Here is an 18,167-nt window from a genome sequence, read left to right as displayed (position 1 = left end):
CAGAGCTATCACAAGTGCAATAAGGAATGGCAGGAAGGGTCCCTCTGAGTGATAATTGCATGCCTTGGGTGGTGTGACAGAGGACAAAGCCCAGAGCTCAGAGTCTCAAACCACTTGACAAGAACAAGAATTGTCCCGAATGGTGCTGCCTGCGGTCACTTATTGCTGTTATCAAATAAAATGTCTCTGGGAAAGGCAGGGAGAGAGGCAGATCTGGCTCCTGACTGGGCTGAGCACCCAGGGACCGTCAGTGCTGGATGTGACATTACTGAACGACAGACTGGTCACACCCGGGTGTCCTTAGAGCATCTTTAACTGCAGTTGGAGCCACTTAGAAAAGGTGCTTAAGCTGGCTCTGATCCCTGGTGTAAATCTTGAGGGATCAGGAAATGCAGAGCAAAAAGTTAAGGCTCTTTTCCTGATCCTATCCTGTGAGAAAGTAGGAAAAATCCTGTTTTGCCAAAGTTTTTCTGCAAAATGCCTCGTGTGAGATGGGAGGGGGCAGATCTTGAGGCTCCTGCTGGAAAACAAGGCAGGACTGGTTGCTTAGTCTAGCGTGCAGCACCAACAGAAGGATCTGCTGGCAGGACAGCATCCCTCCAGGGACACACCATCACAGCACATCCTCCCACCCTCCCCTGGACCTTCTCCAAGCCTGCAATGCAGGTGCTACATTCAGTGCCTCCTCCAGCAACTCTGCTGAGTAAAAAAGCTCTGTCAGAGGGGGTTGGTTCGATTTGCAAACAGGCTCAGACAGCTCTTTCCAGAGCCAGGTGACCCCTGGAGCAGAGGCTCATTGTACTGCAGTGGCTCCTGCCTGAATGCTAATTCTGGCAGGGAAGGGAATAATCATGATGGAGACAGATCTCCAGCACCCCTTCCCATTGTCTGTGTCCTCTGCCACCTGCTCAAACAGCCAGGGCTTCTCTGCTGCCTTTTTCTATCTCTCTGAATGTTGCTTTCTTTTGTCTGGCTCTCCCTTCCACATCTCTTTCTCTCAGTGCCTGGCAAATTCCAAGTAACAATGAAATAACATTTCTCAGGGGAAAAAAAAAGAAAATAAGGAGAAGGAGCTTAAATCAGAGAGTCAAAGCTCCTTCAAAAGGAAGGGGAAGAAAAGGGGAGGAAAGGAAAGACAAGAGAAGGAAAGGGGAGGACAGGAAAGACAAGGGAAGAAAAGAGAAGGAAAAAGGAGGAAAGCGAGGGAGAGGGAAAGGGGAGGGCAGAGGGAGAGAAGAGGCAGAAAAAGGACAGAAAAGAGTTGATTTTATTTCCAAATGAGCCTCTCTCCCTGCAGAAGAAAGAGATCCACCTGAGCCACCACCAAACACAGGACAAGCATCCTGCAGACAACACTCAGCAGTAAGGTCATGGAGCGCCTTGGCACGAGCCTGAGGCTCAGCCCTGCCACCCTCTGCTGCTCTGGCAGAGCCTGGAGTGTTCTGGCTTAGGAAAACAGACATTAAAGTCAAAATGGTGCTGTCACAGCACTCAGGCATCCTACCAGCAAATCCATCTGGGGACTCATCAAACCCCACCTCTCTGGTCCCAGGCATTGGCAACTTCTTGGAGCATGCAGGTAGTGTGGGAATAATCACCATTACCTGTCAAAACCAGTCTTTTATTGGGTTCTGCAAAGTGGCATGCTGAGGCTGGCTGAAGTTACTTTCCTGCTCAGCCCAACTATGCTTAAAACCACCCTGAGATAATTCATTAGAATGCCTGTGTCTGCCAGAGAATTCGTGACTCTAAAGGGTCATTAAAGGTCTGTCTTGCCTTCGGAGACTCTTTGGGCAGATATAATCTCTGCCCACATAATCTCTGCCCATGACCATACAATTCCCCCTTAGCTTCCACCATTTTAAAATAATACTTTAAAGAAAATGTGCATACCTCCTTAACTTCCCAGTCCTTCCATTTTTAACCTGAAACCTGAATGCTCACAGGTCATTAACCAGTAATGAAAATCAGGGAGAGGTAGGAGGGAGGGAGACAAAAAAAAAAAAACAAACAAATAAAAGAGCATCGTTTGGGAAGTTGCTTGTTTGCAACAGATGTAAAATGTGTGAACTGCCTGCAATCTTCAGCCCTGCTTAATGCAGCAGAATATGTTGTGACAAGCACTGCCCAGCGTGGAGTGGCAGAGCTGCAGTGAAGTGGCTGAAGCCTGTAATTAGCTCTTTGACTAATAAATCATCTCACAGTAGCAGCAATGAAAATGACTCAATGCATGTCCTGGAGACACGAATCTCGTGGAGAAGCCTCCCGAGAAGCAGAGGCCTCCACTGCACCTGGGCACAGCTCCTGGCTGCTGGCAGAGCAGGTTTGTCCCCAAAAGTGACTCACACAGGTTCCCTGCAAGGAGAGTCAAAGGTCCTGCACTTCAGGTGGGGAAGTGGAGGTGGGCAGAGGCAGAGGCTCCTCAAAGGGCATGTGAGGGCTGGAGGAAGGTTTGGCTCAGCCTAAGGCCAGGTTGGATGGGATTTGGAGCAGCCTGGTCCGGTGCAAGGCGTTGGAACTGGATGACTTTCAAGATCCCTTTCAACCAAACCCATTCTGGGATTCTGTGTTCTCACCCTTTTTCTGCCCCATTACATGCTGGCACGTGTCAGACTGTTTATGTGGGGTTTTGTCATCAAAGTCTCCCAAAATAACCTCCACTCTCACACTGACATGAACACCTGTCCCCCTGGAACCCCTTTTAGTGGTGCTGTGGGGAAATGAGCAGGTGGAGCTGATATTGCTGCCTGTGGGTCATGGCTGAGGTGCTCCAGCCCAGCCTGAGGATGGGATCCACCAGGAGTGGTGGCACCAGCCAGTCCAAGGAGAAAAAAGGGCAGCTTCAAGCTACCAGCCAATCTTTTCCTGCCTGTGTTTGGAATCACAGAATCGTGAAAGCTGGAAAAGACCTCCAAGATCATCAAGTCCAGCCTTTGACTGAACACCCCCGTGCCCACTAAACCATATTGTGAAGTGCCCTGTCTACACCTCCTTTGAACACTTCCAGGGATGGTTACTCCACCACTGCCTCCACCCTATTTCAATGTTTAACCACTCTTCCAGTGGAAAAGTACTAATTTTTCCTAATACCCAGCCTAAACCTCCCCCTGGCACAACTTGAGGCCATCTCCCCTTGTCTTATCACCAGTTGCCTGGGAGAAAAGTCAGACCACAACCTCACCACAACCTCCAGTTGGTTCTAGAGAGGAATAAAATCTCCACTGAGCCTTCTTTCCTCCAGACAAAACAACTCCAGCACCCTCGATTAGGTAAGAAGGGCTGTGGCACGATCCCAGCTCCCCTGGGGACGGTGCTGGGTGTCCCTCCGTGGCCCCGTGCTCACCGAGGTGTTCTGGCACTGCACGCTGGAGCTGTTGAACCTCAAGGCCGGCACCCTCTGCTCGCTGCCCTGGATGTTCAGGATGCACTCGTAGCCCCGCTGGCCCGACTGTGGCTGGGGCAGGTTCTTGGCCTTCAGCGTGATGGGTTTGATCACCTCCACGGGCACCAGGATCTTCTCAGCCTGCAGCAGCTGGGGACAGTCCTGGGGAGAGAGCAGACAACTCACCAGGTCAGCACATGGGTTTTCCAGCCTCAGGAAGGGTCCTGTGGTGCTTCCTGACCTTCTCAGTCCTCCTGATTACAAAGTATTTACAACTCCCTGGGCCTTGGTTTGTTACAGAGCTATTCAAGGAGTATTCCTGGGAAGGCTCAGATAAACAGGAGAGGAAGGATTGCTTTCATAGACCATCCTTTCCTATCTCCCTGGCTTATTTCAGCCTCCAGGACCCAGGGAAGCCACCTCTGGTGCTTTTTAATACCTGCTCTGTTTATTCAGGTAATGGAAAAGCAATCATGTTCTTTCCACAGACTTAACCCAGTCACAATGTCATGATAAAAGTGAATAAAGCAAAAATCTGAGCACAATTCCTCACTTCCCAACAGCCAACACAGCACTGCACAAAAGGCACAGCTCCAGCAAGACCTGTTAGAACCTATGGAGTCAGGGTTGTTAAAAAGAGAGTTTATTTTGTCTCAGAAAAGGACAAATTATTCATTACAGAGATCTAGACCCAGCTGCCAAGAAACAACTGTCACAAAAATTGTGGAGACCCCTTGGAAAAGCTTGGCTCCCAAAAGGAGAAATGCCAAGTGGTTGTTGCTAATGTGGTGCCTCTTCATGGGTCCCTCACATAGGTGAGCCCTGGACACCCAAAGGTGCCTCACAGGTGGCTGCATTTAAAGTGTCATTAATTAGCACAGCTTAATTAGTTAGAATGGCCACGCTCTGCTTCTCCATAGCACAGTCAGACAACTGCAAAATGTCCCTTTCATGGGTTCTAGGACAATATCAGCTCTTTAGGAAATTACTGCAGCCTTTGCCTGTCCTGGCCAAAGTTAAAGCCAGGTCCAGTTGGTGCCAGCAGAGACAGGGAACTGTAGGTGTGGGCAAGAGGAAAATGACTGATTCGGGGCAGAAAAGTAGGGAAAGGGACTGAAGGGCTCAAAAGTGGAAATTATGGCTTATTGAGAGCCTGGGATCTTGTTAGAGCAGATGGTGGGAGTATCTTACTGAAGCAAATAGCTTAGGGAGATAAAGAAATGGATTAGACGTGTAACATCTGTAGTTACACCAACTGGGGACAGCGTTACGAGAGCAAACAGCCACCACATGGAGGATGTGAGCTCATCCCTGGCCAGGGACAGGGAGAAAATCCAGTAACCACCCAGTGCATCCCTGCAGTGAAGTCCAGAACCTTCCCCAGTCCCAAAGAGGATCTGAGGGTCTGTCCTAAGCGGGTGCTGAGGAGTCTGAGAGATGATTTTTCACCTGCACTTGCAGGGTGATGCTCATGGTGGAATTAACGGAGAGCTACTGATGGGCTTCAGCTGGCCTTGCCCAGGCTGGCACCAGAACCAGGACAGCCAAGCACAGCCACTGGAGCTGGGTGGAGCTGAACCACCTTGGATCCAGTGGTTCTTTGCCTGAGATAATCTGGCACAAGGCCTGGCTTGATGTGTGCTGCCATCCCATTAACCTGGCTGGAAGGTGGAAGGGTTGGAGATGGAAAACCCATGGAGTGCTGCAATGCAGGGATGAACTTCACCACTGTCATGCTCTGCACTCTGGGGGTGGAGGATTGAGGAGCTGTAGCCTGTTCCAGCACTCCCTGTCCTGCTGTTCTGTGATGAAACCTCTCCAGGGAACTTCTAACGCTGAAACACAAGGGGTGAAGTGTCACAGAAGCATTTTTCTTGATAAAAGAGCAAGGCTTAACCATCTGGAAAGCCTTCCCAAGCTTGGGTTCAATGGTCCTACCATACCATGGCACACCAGCATTAAGGTTCCCTGCAGCTAATCACCACAAGAAAGTGAGGCATGATCTATAATTCTGATTTAAGAGCAATAAAAACCCCAAAGGACAGAAGAAGGAGGTGATTTAGGCTATATTAAAGAGTTTTCAGTACTGCTCACACCAGCAGATGCCTCATACAAACAGCATGTGGGACCTTATGGCTTCAACACCCCTGAGCCTTCCCCATCACCTGCCCAACATGTCCTGGGGGCCTCTGCCTCAGCTTCCTCTCTTTCTCCTGGCACAAGAAAAGACATTGGCAGCAGCCTCTCCACGTGTTTTTTTTTGTCCCCAGCTCCAGGAGTTGAGAGAGAGATGCACTGGCAGAGGGGATCAGTGGGGCAGGAGGGTGGGAAAGCCCTATCTGCTGCCGAGCAGCCGTTTCCCAGGAGTGGGCATTTCACTTGATGTCTGTCACAGAGAAAAGCCTCTGATGAGGGCTGCGGGATGCAGGTTGGAGATAGTCCACTCTGTTACCTGCAGGCCAATCCCAGCTCTTCAGCCTGGTCTTTCTTGTGTGGCTTTATCCTGTCCCCCTCCACCACTGGTGCTGTAACCTTTCTGATAACACTTGTTTCAAGTTCATTAACAAGCCGTGATTGAGGCAGCCCCAAAACAGGGTTCGTTTGCATATAAAAAGCTTTGCAGTGCTGTGAGGAAGTTCATTATAGATAATTGAAGAGGCAAGCGCCATAAAGAGGAAATCCTCCCAATGTGGCTTTATCTGATTGACCTAATGTTCTTTCTAATTGAAACGGGGAGGGGAAAAGGCAATTTCATTGGGTGATGTACTGCATAAAACCTCAGAGCTTGGACCGGGCTCTGGGTTCAGATTCAAACACAGAACTCATTTTGCAGCCTGTGTCAAGCTTTGGGTGCTTGGCCAGGTTTGTACTTTTGAGGGGAAAACATCAAGCTGACCAGAGCAGACCCAAGCAGAAGGCTCTGCAAAAAAAGAGTTATTTTGGTCATTTTGCAGTGGAAGCACTTTCTCTTCACCCTTCTTTGCTACGGACATCACCTAGGTTGGAAAAACACAGTTTTCACAGGATGTAGGGGAAATAAAATCATAGGCTGCCAACAACTGCACCAAGGACAGGCACAATCCCATCCCTTTTTGCCTTCAATATATAATAAATTAAATCTTTTGCCTGACTCCAAGGGGAGCTGATTCCCAATCCAGAGAATCATTGTTGATTCATTTTGTCTGTGTAGCTTCATTCTACTTCTTGAATGCTTTCAAATGAGTCAGTCCATTTAAAACAATACCCTCCACCCTTGCCAATTACTGGTATCAGCAGCGATGCACACCTCACATCACCAAAATTTTGCCAATTACCAAGTCAGAGAGCTTTTGCAGTGAAAACACTGCATGAAATGGGCTGTACTCGTTGGGTCGATGGTAGTTTAATTTTCTTTATTTATAACTCCTCATAGAGCGCCTGCAAATGTGTTTTGTTGTAGCTTGCAGGAATAATAAAGTCTCAGAAATATGAAGACCTTTTCTCTCACATGTGCGTTATGGCCCTCATCAGAACTGAGCCCGAGCCGGTCTCCAGTGAGAGCCATCGTGAGGATGCTGCTAAAGAGATCGAGGAGGCCTCTCTGAGGCTGTGTGGTCTTAGCCCTGAGCTAATTAGTTTGGTTTCTTTATGGTGATTCATACCTCCAGAGTTACGATTTCATGGAGGTTTCACTGTGCTGTTTCCCAGTATAAGCTGGAGACCAAATACCACGAGTTCCTCTCCTAGGAAAAGGCACGTCGGGATGTTTCACAGCCTCGTGATACTGCACAGGTTTTCTTCCAACCTCATTTTGAACAGTTTCACTCTCTGTTATTGTTTTTGGCCAGGATTATGATCCAAAGGGTCATCAAATTGTTTTCCAGTTTCCGGTAGAAAAGGAGTTTTATCTACCTTGGATGACAGACATTCCATGTGGGAACAGAGAACACATCCACGAAGGTTAAATGCAATGAACCCCCCACCTATCAACAGCCCCCACCTCACACTCATCTCCACTTGTGCATCTCTTGTCAGCCAGAGCATTCAGGGGAGGGAACCTTCCCAACTTTCCCTTCATGCTGCTCCCACAAGATCCCAGCATTGGCTGGATCTCCACTTTCCATGGAAGGAAACTACAGTTCACCCAATGCTCAGGGCATTGGGGGCACCACTGGCCAGATAAACTCAACCCTTGGCAATGGATTTTCACCCTTCCTTTCCCAGAAGAGTGGGAGTCACCTCCATTCAGGAACAGACCACTAATTCCTTCATTGCTCCTTCATTTTTTCATTCCAGCACTAATTTTTTCTCAAAGCAACCAGTTCCTCTTTTCTTCTGCCATTAAAATCCGTTTCTTTATCCTCAACTTTACAGGGCTTTTTTAAGACTTTCCTTTCAATATCCCTCATCCAGCAACAATCTTTTCACCTTATCCAAGGCATCTTGCCTGAAAAAAAAATGACCATGCAGTGAATCTAAGTGGTGACCAAGATTGACTCACTCAGGCCCTTTGGGACCCCATAAGAAATGAAACTCAGAATGTTATTTACTCAGATATTACGTAAATAAATACATCTTTTGTTCATCTGCTCTGCCGAGCTGCAATGTTCTGTTTTCTCTGTGTTCCCTCTGGCCTTGTCACCCGCCCACTCTGCTGTAATCAAGTCAAGAGGGTAAGAGTTGAGAGGCAGGGATTGGGTTTTTATTAAGATATCTAGACCACAGCATCTGGATGCTCTGTAAATTAAACTAGATTAAAAAAAACATCAAAACAAAAACAGACTGAGGAAAGAGAAAGAAAAGGAAGGCAGGGAATGAGAAAAAGGAGAGGGAAAACATGCAATAAAGAGGCAAAACCCCCCTAACCTTTCATTGATTTTGGAGAAATCAGATTTTGCCTGGATAAAACACAGGAAAAATGCAAGTTTACAAATGAGAGGCAGCAGGGACTGCCTGGAATTTGTTTCCTGAAGTTGTCTCTCACACCTCTGCATGATCACACAGGGTCACCACCCTGTACTGCTGCAAACCCAGGGCTCCAGGGCTGCCAAGCTGGTTCCTTTTAAACTCCTGCACAGCTTCCCAGATTCTTCCCAGATCCAGGATAATCTGGAGAAGGAGGCAGCAAGGAGCTCTCCATCCCCAGTGCAGGAGGAGAAGGGGTGAGTTACAGTCCACGCTGCGTTTACATTATTATACCACTAATTCTTCACGTCGTAAAAATTATATTTAAAATTTACACAAACAGTGCTGGGGAACGTTATTATGTTATAAAGTGGAATCAGGTCAATGCCTTGTAGGCAGGAATCCAAGCTCCATAAATTCCTGGATATACTTCCCTCAAATTTACATCGGCACCAGCAGCAATCAAACCAGCTCCGAAAAAAGCTCACCCGGTCAAAGAATTTTTGAATGCACCATATATTTTATCTGCACTTCCTAAGTTTACAGTGTTGTTAGTTTGATTGATGGTGTGCTTATTTATTGGCACAGCAAAAGTAATAATACATGAGGAAAACGCTCCGAACTTTAAAGGCAGCTGATGAGGAGAAAGCAACAGGATTTATGGGAAGTGTAAACATCTGCAGAGACAACAAAGGAATAATTGAGTCCTTGCATCTCTGTCACTTCTGGTGGCTCCTTTCCAGTTAAGAGTCTTACACACACTCAGGAGCAAATTCCAGCTCTCTTTTGTCAGGCATTGCAAGGGGTTCTGGTGTCTGGTAAAAGGTGGTTGGCCTGGAGGCTGGTGGCCAGGCTAGGGAAGAGATTTGGCCCTGGTTTAGCTCTCTGCACATTTTGTGGTGGATTGCACAGATTAGGGCACAGACACCACAGCTGGAAGGAGACCAGCAGATCATAAAATGGGCAGGGTTGGCAGGGACATTAAAAATTATCATGTTCCACCCCCTGCCATGGACAGGAACACCTTCCACTAGACCTCAGCCTGGCCTTGAACACTCCCAGGGATGGGACATCCAAAGTTTCTCTGGGATACCTCTTCCAGAGCCTCCTCACTGATGGACAGGAGATCATCAGCTCAGCTGCCCTGGATCCTCAGCGTTGTGAAGGCTGGGGAGTGGTGAGTGATGCTGATCACCAGAGAGTGGCTGCTCAAGTGCAGGATCTAAATGAAGATAACCAACCTCCCCTCCCGTGGCTCACTGCCCACTCCTGCTGCCTGGGAGCAAAGTGATTCCCCCAAGGCCATGCAGGCAGAGCTGGGAAATGACCCAGGGCTGTTGAGAGCTTGATCCTAACCCAGGACTGTTCTGCCTCTGAAGTCAGTCCACACATCACTGCTGATGAACATTAATGATTTTACCCTCCTTTAATTCTTTATTAATAGAGTCTTTCTTAGCTGGTCCATTATTTCATGAGGATCAAGGTCAGGCTGCCATAATTATCCAAGCGCCACATTTATCCCTTTTAAATAGAGACACAACATTAGCTTTCCTTCGGCCCTTTGCTGCTTTGACACTCTCTCAGAAGGAGAAGTAATGATCCAGAGAGCAGGAGCCTTCTGGTCACCGGATTAGGGGAGTGGACTAGTGACAAAAACAGTCGATGGTTTTGTCGAGAGGTCCATCTGCTCACTGGAAAGTGGCTACTGGAGACATGTGAGCAGCCTCAGTCCTGATGCTTCCTGAGCCTGGAAATCATAAATAATACGAATGTGTGCATTGAGGAAGGTGGTGTGCATGCAAGAGACAAGAAAATCGTGTATTTACTTGGGTAATCTGACTTTTGTTAAAGGAAAGCCTTGGTTAAATAAGAGAGTTCTTCTGAACAACTCACACAGGAAAACTGGGTTGTGTAAAGCTGTGGAAGGCTTTGAGCAGAGCACAGGCAGCTCATCAAACAGTAATTAATTCCTTCTCTAATTGTGCCTATACAAATCTGCACCCTTCCCAGCAAGCCTTCTGTCCTTCTGTAAGGAGTTCTATCAGAAGTTCACAAGAACTTCCGTGTATCTTCCTCCCCATGGCAGAGGGGTTGGAATTAGATGATTTTTAAGGTCCCTTCTAACCCAAATCACTCTGATTTGATGATAATGACATTGACCTGTCACTCCCCAACTAAGTTCATTATTAACCAGTGCAAAGAAAAGGGTTTGGCACACATAAGGGACATTATCCAACCCAGAATTCCTCAGAAGTGGGAGGCATTCCCATGACAACACTCTCCCATGAAGATTTCTGGGGTCTAATGAAGGTTGAGCCCAAGCTGTAGCGCTTTCTTCCTAAGAGGACTGAAGGTCTATTTCTCCTCTAAAGCTGTGCATTTTTACAGTCAGTGGGAACCTGAGAACTCCAGACTCTCTGGAACTTTAGGAGCTCCAGAATTTGGCCCAACGAGGCCAAGAATGGCCAGTGAGTTTGGAAGTGAACGGAGGAGACAGAGGAACAGATGGGCTGGAGGTCACACAGAGGTCAGGTTGATACAGACACACTTCCTTTAGAAACCAGGACAGAAGCCCAGGGAGTCATCATAGTTTGGCTTCCACGGTGGGAAGGTCAGGATCACGATATCACAGCTCTTATCATCCTCTCCCTCCCCGAGATCCACGGCAGCATGAGAAAACAGCCAAGCCAAAGCAAATGGACTCATGCTCAAGGACCAGGCAGGGAAGGAGGGTGTGGACTCCTGGAGATGCCCCAAGAGAGGCAGGACACACATTCCAGCCTCACCTCTTATCTGCAGCCTCAACATCCTGAGAATGTTTCTCCTTGGCCAGGCCCCAAAGCAGTGAATGCAGCTGATGCTACAGTGGAGAAAAGCAAATTCTTTTGGCTTCCAAGCCAAGACATCACTCTGGGCTGTGTGAATGGGGAATTGTCCTTCCTCCCTCAGACTGTGGGGTGCCACAGGGATCCCAGCAGCCCTGACAGATATCCAGAGAGCCAAAAAACCCTGTAGCCACTTGAGGCATTACAATAGCACTGCAATGAGGCTTTCAAAACAACATAAGCCCTTCCCAGCATTTTTTCAAGGATGCTGTGTTGGCGGGGACAGATGAACATTACCCTGCTGCATTCTGAGATCGCTCTGTCCTGTGGGATAGATAATCCTGCATGACAAAGATGAGCAGCCCAACTGTTATGAAAAGCAGCAGGGACACTGTACTGAGTGTCAGATGTTTCTGGTATCTCTCATCCCAACCAAGCTCCCTGAGTTACTCCTCGAAATCACACGAGGAGGTCCTTGATTAGTCACTCACAAGGTGAGGCTGAGCTCTAAGAAAACAAGATGTGCATTAAGGTAGGATGTACTGCTCTCAAAAAAGCCTTTTTCCATCATTTCTCAGTTTCTGTGGTGGTCTGGCTGGAGGTCTCGATGAAGGGAGAAAGGATGGAGCTGTTGTGCACCAGGACAGATTTCCTGAAGATCCACCACCGTAATTATCAGAAACAGATTAGATATTAGATATATAGATATATATTAAGAAGAAATTATTTATTTTATTGGTGGTGAGGCCCTGGCACAGGGTGCCCAGAGAAGCTGTGGCTGCCACACACCTGGAAGTGTCCAAGATCAGGCTGGACAGGGCTTAGATCAGACCTGGGATAGTGGGAGGTGTCCCTACCCATGGCAGGGGGTTGGAACTGGATTATCTTGAAGGTCTTTTCCAACCAGTCTATGATTCTATGAATTAATAAATCTCTGAAACCCTGCTGAAAGTTACTGCAGAAATGGAATGTTACCAGCCTTTTCCTTTGCCAGCTGGATGACTGCAGGCCAGAAAGGCTCAGAGATGGCAAAAGATACCCAAAAATAACAGAAACCACTTCACACTTTTCTTCTTCTTCTTCTTCACTTCAGTGCAAGTCACTGTGACTGGCAAACAGCAGCAAATTCTCTAATTTGTTTGTACATGCTCAAAGGCTTCTCATGAGCAGCCCCCACTGTGAGATCATAGCTCCAGGAACTGAGGATGGTACAAGCACCTATTAACTGGAAGTGCTTACCTAAATCAGAAGGTGTGAGGGAACCAGGGGCACGGAAAGGTGAACGTGTCCAAGCCAACTCAGAGTCAGAAATACAACCATCATTTGCTGAAATCAAACCTGTGGCTCTGACACTGGCTCTGAGCAGCATTTTCATGCTCTAACAAGACTCCTTGAACAAGGGGGAGCTTTTTGTCCAGCCTCCAATTTCTGTGTTTAATTTCCTCCCATCATTATCTGAAGCACCCCCTCTGAAGAGGATGTACCCACTACAGGACACATCTCCTTTTCTGGGAAAGTGCTGTAATGATGGATGGGGGCTGAAATGCCACAGCCTGAAATGCCAAACCACCAGGAGTCCCAAGGCACAGCTGGATCCAAAACCATCAGCTGCAGCCTCCCCCTGGATCACCCCTTCCTTCCCTGGACATGATGCAGAGCACACTGAACTCCATCAAACGTGCTTGGAAACCCTTCCAAGAGTGAAATAGATGCTAAACACCAACCCCCTGTGCTGCAGGTGCCACAGAATGTGTGCAGATCCTACCTGCACGGGGTGGCTGCCGGTGCCCCTGCCTTGCCCAGCAAGCTGCCATAGAAACTCCACCTCACACCCTCCCCTCAATGACAGACAGGTGCCAGGATAAATGAAGGGATAATTGACAAGCCAGGAAAGGGTTTGGAGCTCTGGGACTGGCCTCGCTGGAGCTGTCATTGCAGCCCCTGAGGAAGGAGTGGTGCATTCATTTGAGCAGGGATGGGTTTTCTCCTCCCTGTGCTGAGGCTTCCAGCAGTCGCCTCTCTAGATGGGTTAAGTGAAGCTGGAAAGAGGAGAGGGATGAAAACCGAGCAGTTGCCACAGCAACAGCTGAAGATGCATCACCAGAAGGGTTTTTGATGCAAGGAGTTGGCCACGCTCACCCGATGGCCCAGCAGGTCCTCTGTCCCCTCCCCAGCGCAGCCACCCGCTTCACTGGGGCGCATTTTGGGAGCAGGTGGGTGCCGGGACTTCCTTTTGCACCTTGAAAAGAGGACAAAACAGGACATTTGGAGGGCCCTGAAACCTGACTGGGTTTGGAGACGTTGGGGCAAAGTCCTCTCCAAGTGTGAGAGGGAGAATCCGGATGGGGAAGGCACTGCTGAGTTTAGTACAAAGTCCCTGATGAGGAGACATGGATATTAAACAAATAAATTAGGGTGGGATGGGGATGGGGATGGAATAGAATGGGATGGGATGGGATGGGATGGGATGGGATGGGATGGGATGGGATGGGATGGGATGGGATGGGATGGGATGGGATGGGATGGGATGGGATGGGATGGGATGGGATGGGATGGGATGGGATGGGATGGGATGGGATGGGATGGGATGGGATGGGATGGGATGGGATGGGATGGGATGGGATGGGATGGGATGGGATGGGATGGGATGGGATGGGATGGGATGGGATGGGATGGAATGGAATGGAATGGAATGGAATGGAATGGAATGGAATGGAATGGAATGGAATAGAATAGAATAGAATAGAATAGAATAGAATAGAATAGAATAGAATAGAATAGAATAGAATAGAATAGAATAGAATAGAATAGAATAGAATAGAATAGAATAGAATAGAATAGAATAGAATAGAATAGAATAGAATAGAATAGAATAGAATAGAATAGAATAGAATAGAATAGAATAGAATAGAATAGAATAGAATAGAATAGAATAGAATAGAATAGAATAGAATAGAATAGAATAGAATAGAATAGAATAGAATAGAATAGAATAGAATAGAATAGAATAGGTTTCCAGTTCAAAGGGACCTAATAGAGCAGAATTGAATAAAACATTGTATTTTCAGTTCAAAGGGACCTACAACCACTATCCTGCCCAACTTCCCGACCACTTCAGGACTATCAAAAATTTAAAGCCTGTTATTAAGGACATTATCCAAATGACTCTTAGAAGCCTGTCAGTTCAGGCATCATCACCCTCCACCTTCTTCTTCCCCTCATTCCTTCCACCCCATTTCCCAACAAACACCTTCCCAAGAAGGACCAGCAGCCAGGCAGAGCTGAATTAGTGCACTGGTGATGGAGGCCACCAGGACAGCTCTTGGTTTGGCACAAGGCAGGAGCTAAGCCGTGCTCTGCTCCTCGGCAGCTGCTCGCCAGCACGCGGCTCACAGGGCTCCCCATCACTCCTGACAAATGAATATTTGAAGCAGTTGTTCCTTTTATGTGGGCTTTGCTGTCATTAGCACGTACAACTCAACATAAAACACCTCGGTGCGAGATCTTTTCTTCTCTTCCCTTTTTAGGCAGCAGATGAAAATCCTTTTAATGAAAGGCTTGTTTGGGGGAGGAAGAAAAACACACGCACGCACATGTCGGCTGAGCAGGGAAAGATGAAAACCTCCTTCAAGGTAATTAAATGATTATGTATCTGTTAAACCTGGTGAATAACAGATTTGTTATCTAGGCTTGCTTTTGGCTTGTGCCATTTTCCCCCTTCTTTTTCCCCTACACAAAGCTAAAATCCTTGCAAGGCCTGGAACAAGATAATGTTCATGTTAGAGAAAAAGGCACAAATAAAAGATTTATTCCTTTATCCCATCAACTCAAGCAGGCTATCCCATCATCCCAGCCTTGTAGAGAAACACTGACATGAAAACTACTCTGTGGATCAGAGCAGATCTGAATGGAGACAAGGCAGATGAGACAGTCAGCATTGGGTAATTGATATCAGGAGACAGGTGTTGTTTCTACAGCCCCTGTCACACTGAAGACCCACGGATTCATTGTTTAACACCTCTTGCCTCAGTTTCCCCCAGTTCTTGTTGGCTGTCTTGCCCTTATACAGAAGGAAGTGGCTGAGCTGTCTTGCTTGGGGATTGTGTCAGGTAATGGTTGATTTCAGAGTGGGAATCTGCAAGGCAATGGCTTGTGCTCAGACTCTGAGCTTGCACTCTAACTCTGGTCAGCAGCAGATGCCAAAAGCAGAGACAAGATGACAAAGAAAAACCCCAAAAAGTCCTTCTATTTCTGAGACTAATTCTCTCCACTTTTGCCATCAGCTATTTGGGAAAAACAGCAGCAGCAGCAGCAACAATCCACCCCAGTATTAAAATGTCCTTTTTTCCCTCGTGCTTTCCCTTCCTGCCTCAGTAACGATGATATCAGCTCCCCTTTTAAAGCAAGAAGTCACTCAGTATATTTCAAGCGAGTGGGTCTGGCTTTCAAAAACCTGCTGTAAAGGGAAATTACACGCCAAGGTGAAGTATTTCTTCTGCAAATCATCTGGGGACATCATGAACCCTCTGTGATTAAGATCAGTGCCATAATCATAAATACTCTTGCTTTATGACTAAGCTGGAGCTCTTTGCTGGAGCAAACAGGGGCTTTCCCAAGGCTCCCAGCGTGGCTGATCCAGATCTGTCACAGACAGAACTGATTCACCTGACAAGTGGCAGGTAAGAAAGTCATATCTCAGTGCTGATGGTGAGGGAACAGGCATTTTCTGTCCTTTCCCCATTTCTGGTTGTTTTGCCATTCCCAGCCTGGGGTTGGCTGATCTCAGCTATCCACGAGGCAATTCAAAGCTGCCCTTGGGTGGCAGGTAACAGCATTTTCTGGGCATTGAGGGCCACAGCCAAAGCCTTTCTGCTGTCCCTGTGGATCAGTCTCACATCCATCCAGCATCCTGCACAAATCAGCAGGTCATACTACAAGGAAATACAGGCAAAAAAACCCCAAGATCCTCTCAAAGAACATTAATAAGTCCTAAATGAAAGGCTGAGCCCGTGGGAGTTCAGAAACTTGTGAGGCATCCTAAGGAAATGATGGAGTCAGGAGGACACGAGGGCACAACCTCCCTTTCAGAGCACTCCAGACTGGCCCAGGCATGAGGGCTGCCAGCCCAATGAGCCCATTTCCAGCCCAGGCCAGCTGGAGAGTGGGAATCCTCTTCCCACAGGATGGCAAGATGTTGTACAGGCAAACAGAGGGAAAAAATCACCTGGAGGTGGGCATAGCAAGGGAAGGTGAAGGCCACAGTGAGGGGGAAGGTGAAGGCTTGGCATGCCAGCACTGATGACTCCAGAGGGAAGGAGTTCCTGACCAATATTTGTTTGGGAAGATGCCTGAGTTAATCTGCTCAGCAAACTCATGGAGAGACAGCAAATGGGATCCTCCAACCACCCCATGCTTCCCATCAGCACCTCAAGATTCACCAGGTACTCATGCCTGGGTGGATGCAAAGCCTCCCCTCTCCTCATCCTCCTGGACTCCAAATGCTGGCAGAGGAAAGGATTGAAAGGAGAATGGATATGAGAGGAAAACAGAACCACTCAAGGTGAGGGTGCACTTTGAGCTCTGCTGAAGATGGGAACAGAGCTGGCTCTTGTCAACCATGTGAGTCACGTTGCAGCACCAGGAGGCAGGTGAAGGTCTGGGCTGGCAATGAGGAGCCAGGCTTGGCTTCTTCATGGTTCTGAATAGCTCCTATTGTTCAGAGAACCCACTCAACAAGTAGAGAAGTGCACAGGCCAGAAAATGATAGAATTACAGGTGACAGTACAAAACAGACAGTGGAAGTTTCGGTGAGAGCAGTGAGTCAGTGAGAAGATGGCTTTTCAAGAGAAGCGTGGGAGATAGACGCTTGTTCAAAGTGACATTTGATTAAAAAAAAAAGCCACCTTTCTGGCCACAGAGTGATTGTAAATCTGCTTGTCAGAGTGCACTTGTGATGCCATCCTTCCCCAGCCCTCCAGAGCCACAAACACACAGAGGGGATGAGAAGGACCCTGAAGCTGCAGGGCATTTCTCACACTGCCAGGCACAAAGCAAGCTCTGAAAGTTTTGGGGGTTGCAAGGCCTTTATCCTTGCAGATTTTGTCATTTCAGTGCTTCCTCTGTGGAGCAGACAGCAAAACCAGCTCCTGGCATCAGGAGATTATTCCAAATGTTGTATCCCAGGGCAAGGAGATCACATTTGTGCCCACAGAAGACAAAAAAATGCTGCAGCCCCCATTAGAAATGACCAGTGTAACATTGTGTGATGCTGTCATTGCCTTGTAGATCAATTGTGCCTCTTCCTGCTGCCATGAAAATCTCACTTTTACAGGTTCAGAAAGGGAGTACACAAAGCTTAGCAGCAAATTCTCTGTTAAAGGGGGTAGAAGAGAGGAAAAGCAAACTCTACTGTCAAACAAAGCCCCCCAGAGTGGAGCTGTCTCCTGAAGAGGACATCTTTCAGAAACAGAACCAGAAGAGAGGTCAAAAAGCTAAAAACAGGCAGAGTTTGATGAAGAGGAGAGGGAGAGGGAGGGGAAGGGGGAGGGGGAGGGGGAGGGGAAGGGGGAGAGGGAGAGGGAGAGGGAGAGGGAGAGGGAGAGGGAGAGGGAGAGGGAGAGGGAGAGGGAGAGGGAGAGGGAGAGGGAGAGGGAGAGGGAGAGGGAGAGGGAGAGGGAGAGGGAGAGGGAGAGGGAGAGGGAGAGGGAGCCGAGTCCTGTGCTTGGTACATGAGGCACACCAGAGGAGAGCAGGGGTGAACTGGAAAGCTGAGATGAAGTGTCCCAGGGGATCCCACTCAGCAAGAAAGGGAGGTTCCTACAGTGCCTGGAGTGGAAGGGACAGAAACCTGTGGCCATCAGGACTGGCCAAAGTGTGACAAGGCTTTGGAATAACCCTGGGCTGCCTTTCCTGACCAAGCCCAGGGCATCAAACCCTCCAGCTCCTCAGCACACTTTCCAGTAGGGTTACAGAAAATCCCTAATCCTGGTAGGTGGAGAACTCATTTATGGCTTTTCCCAGTGCCAGAGCAGGTCAGGACATCTGATGCAGGACATCTTATCCAGCACAAATGTGAG

At 48.0% G+C, this 18,167-nt stretch overlaps 1 protein-coding gene across 1 annotated transcript in view; it reads right to left on the bottom strand.

Annotated features, from left to right (window-relative positions):
- Positions 1 to 18,167, bottom strand: part of LOC131591803 (plexin-A4-like) — a 417,581-nt gene that overhangs the window by 78,312 nt on the left and 321,102 nt on the right. The window contains exon 10 of the mRNA XM_058862866.1: positions 3,344 to 3,544. Within this exon, the coding sequence (XP_058718849.1) occupies positions 3,344 to 3,544 (201 nt within the window). The remainder of the gene's footprint in view (positions 1 to 3,343; positions 3,545 to 18,167) is intronic.

Source organism: Poecile atricapillus, chromosome W (assembly GCF_030490865.1).
Source record: "Poecile atricapillus isolate bPoeAtr1 chromosome W, bPoeAtr1.hap1, whole genome shotgun sequence".
Taxonomy (NCBI): Eukaryota; Metazoa; Chordata; class Aves; order Passeriformes; family Paridae; genus Poecile; species Poecile atricapillus.
The sequence above is the reverse complement of the archived record's forward strand: the minus strand, read 5'-3'. Positions and strand labels throughout refer to the sequence as shown.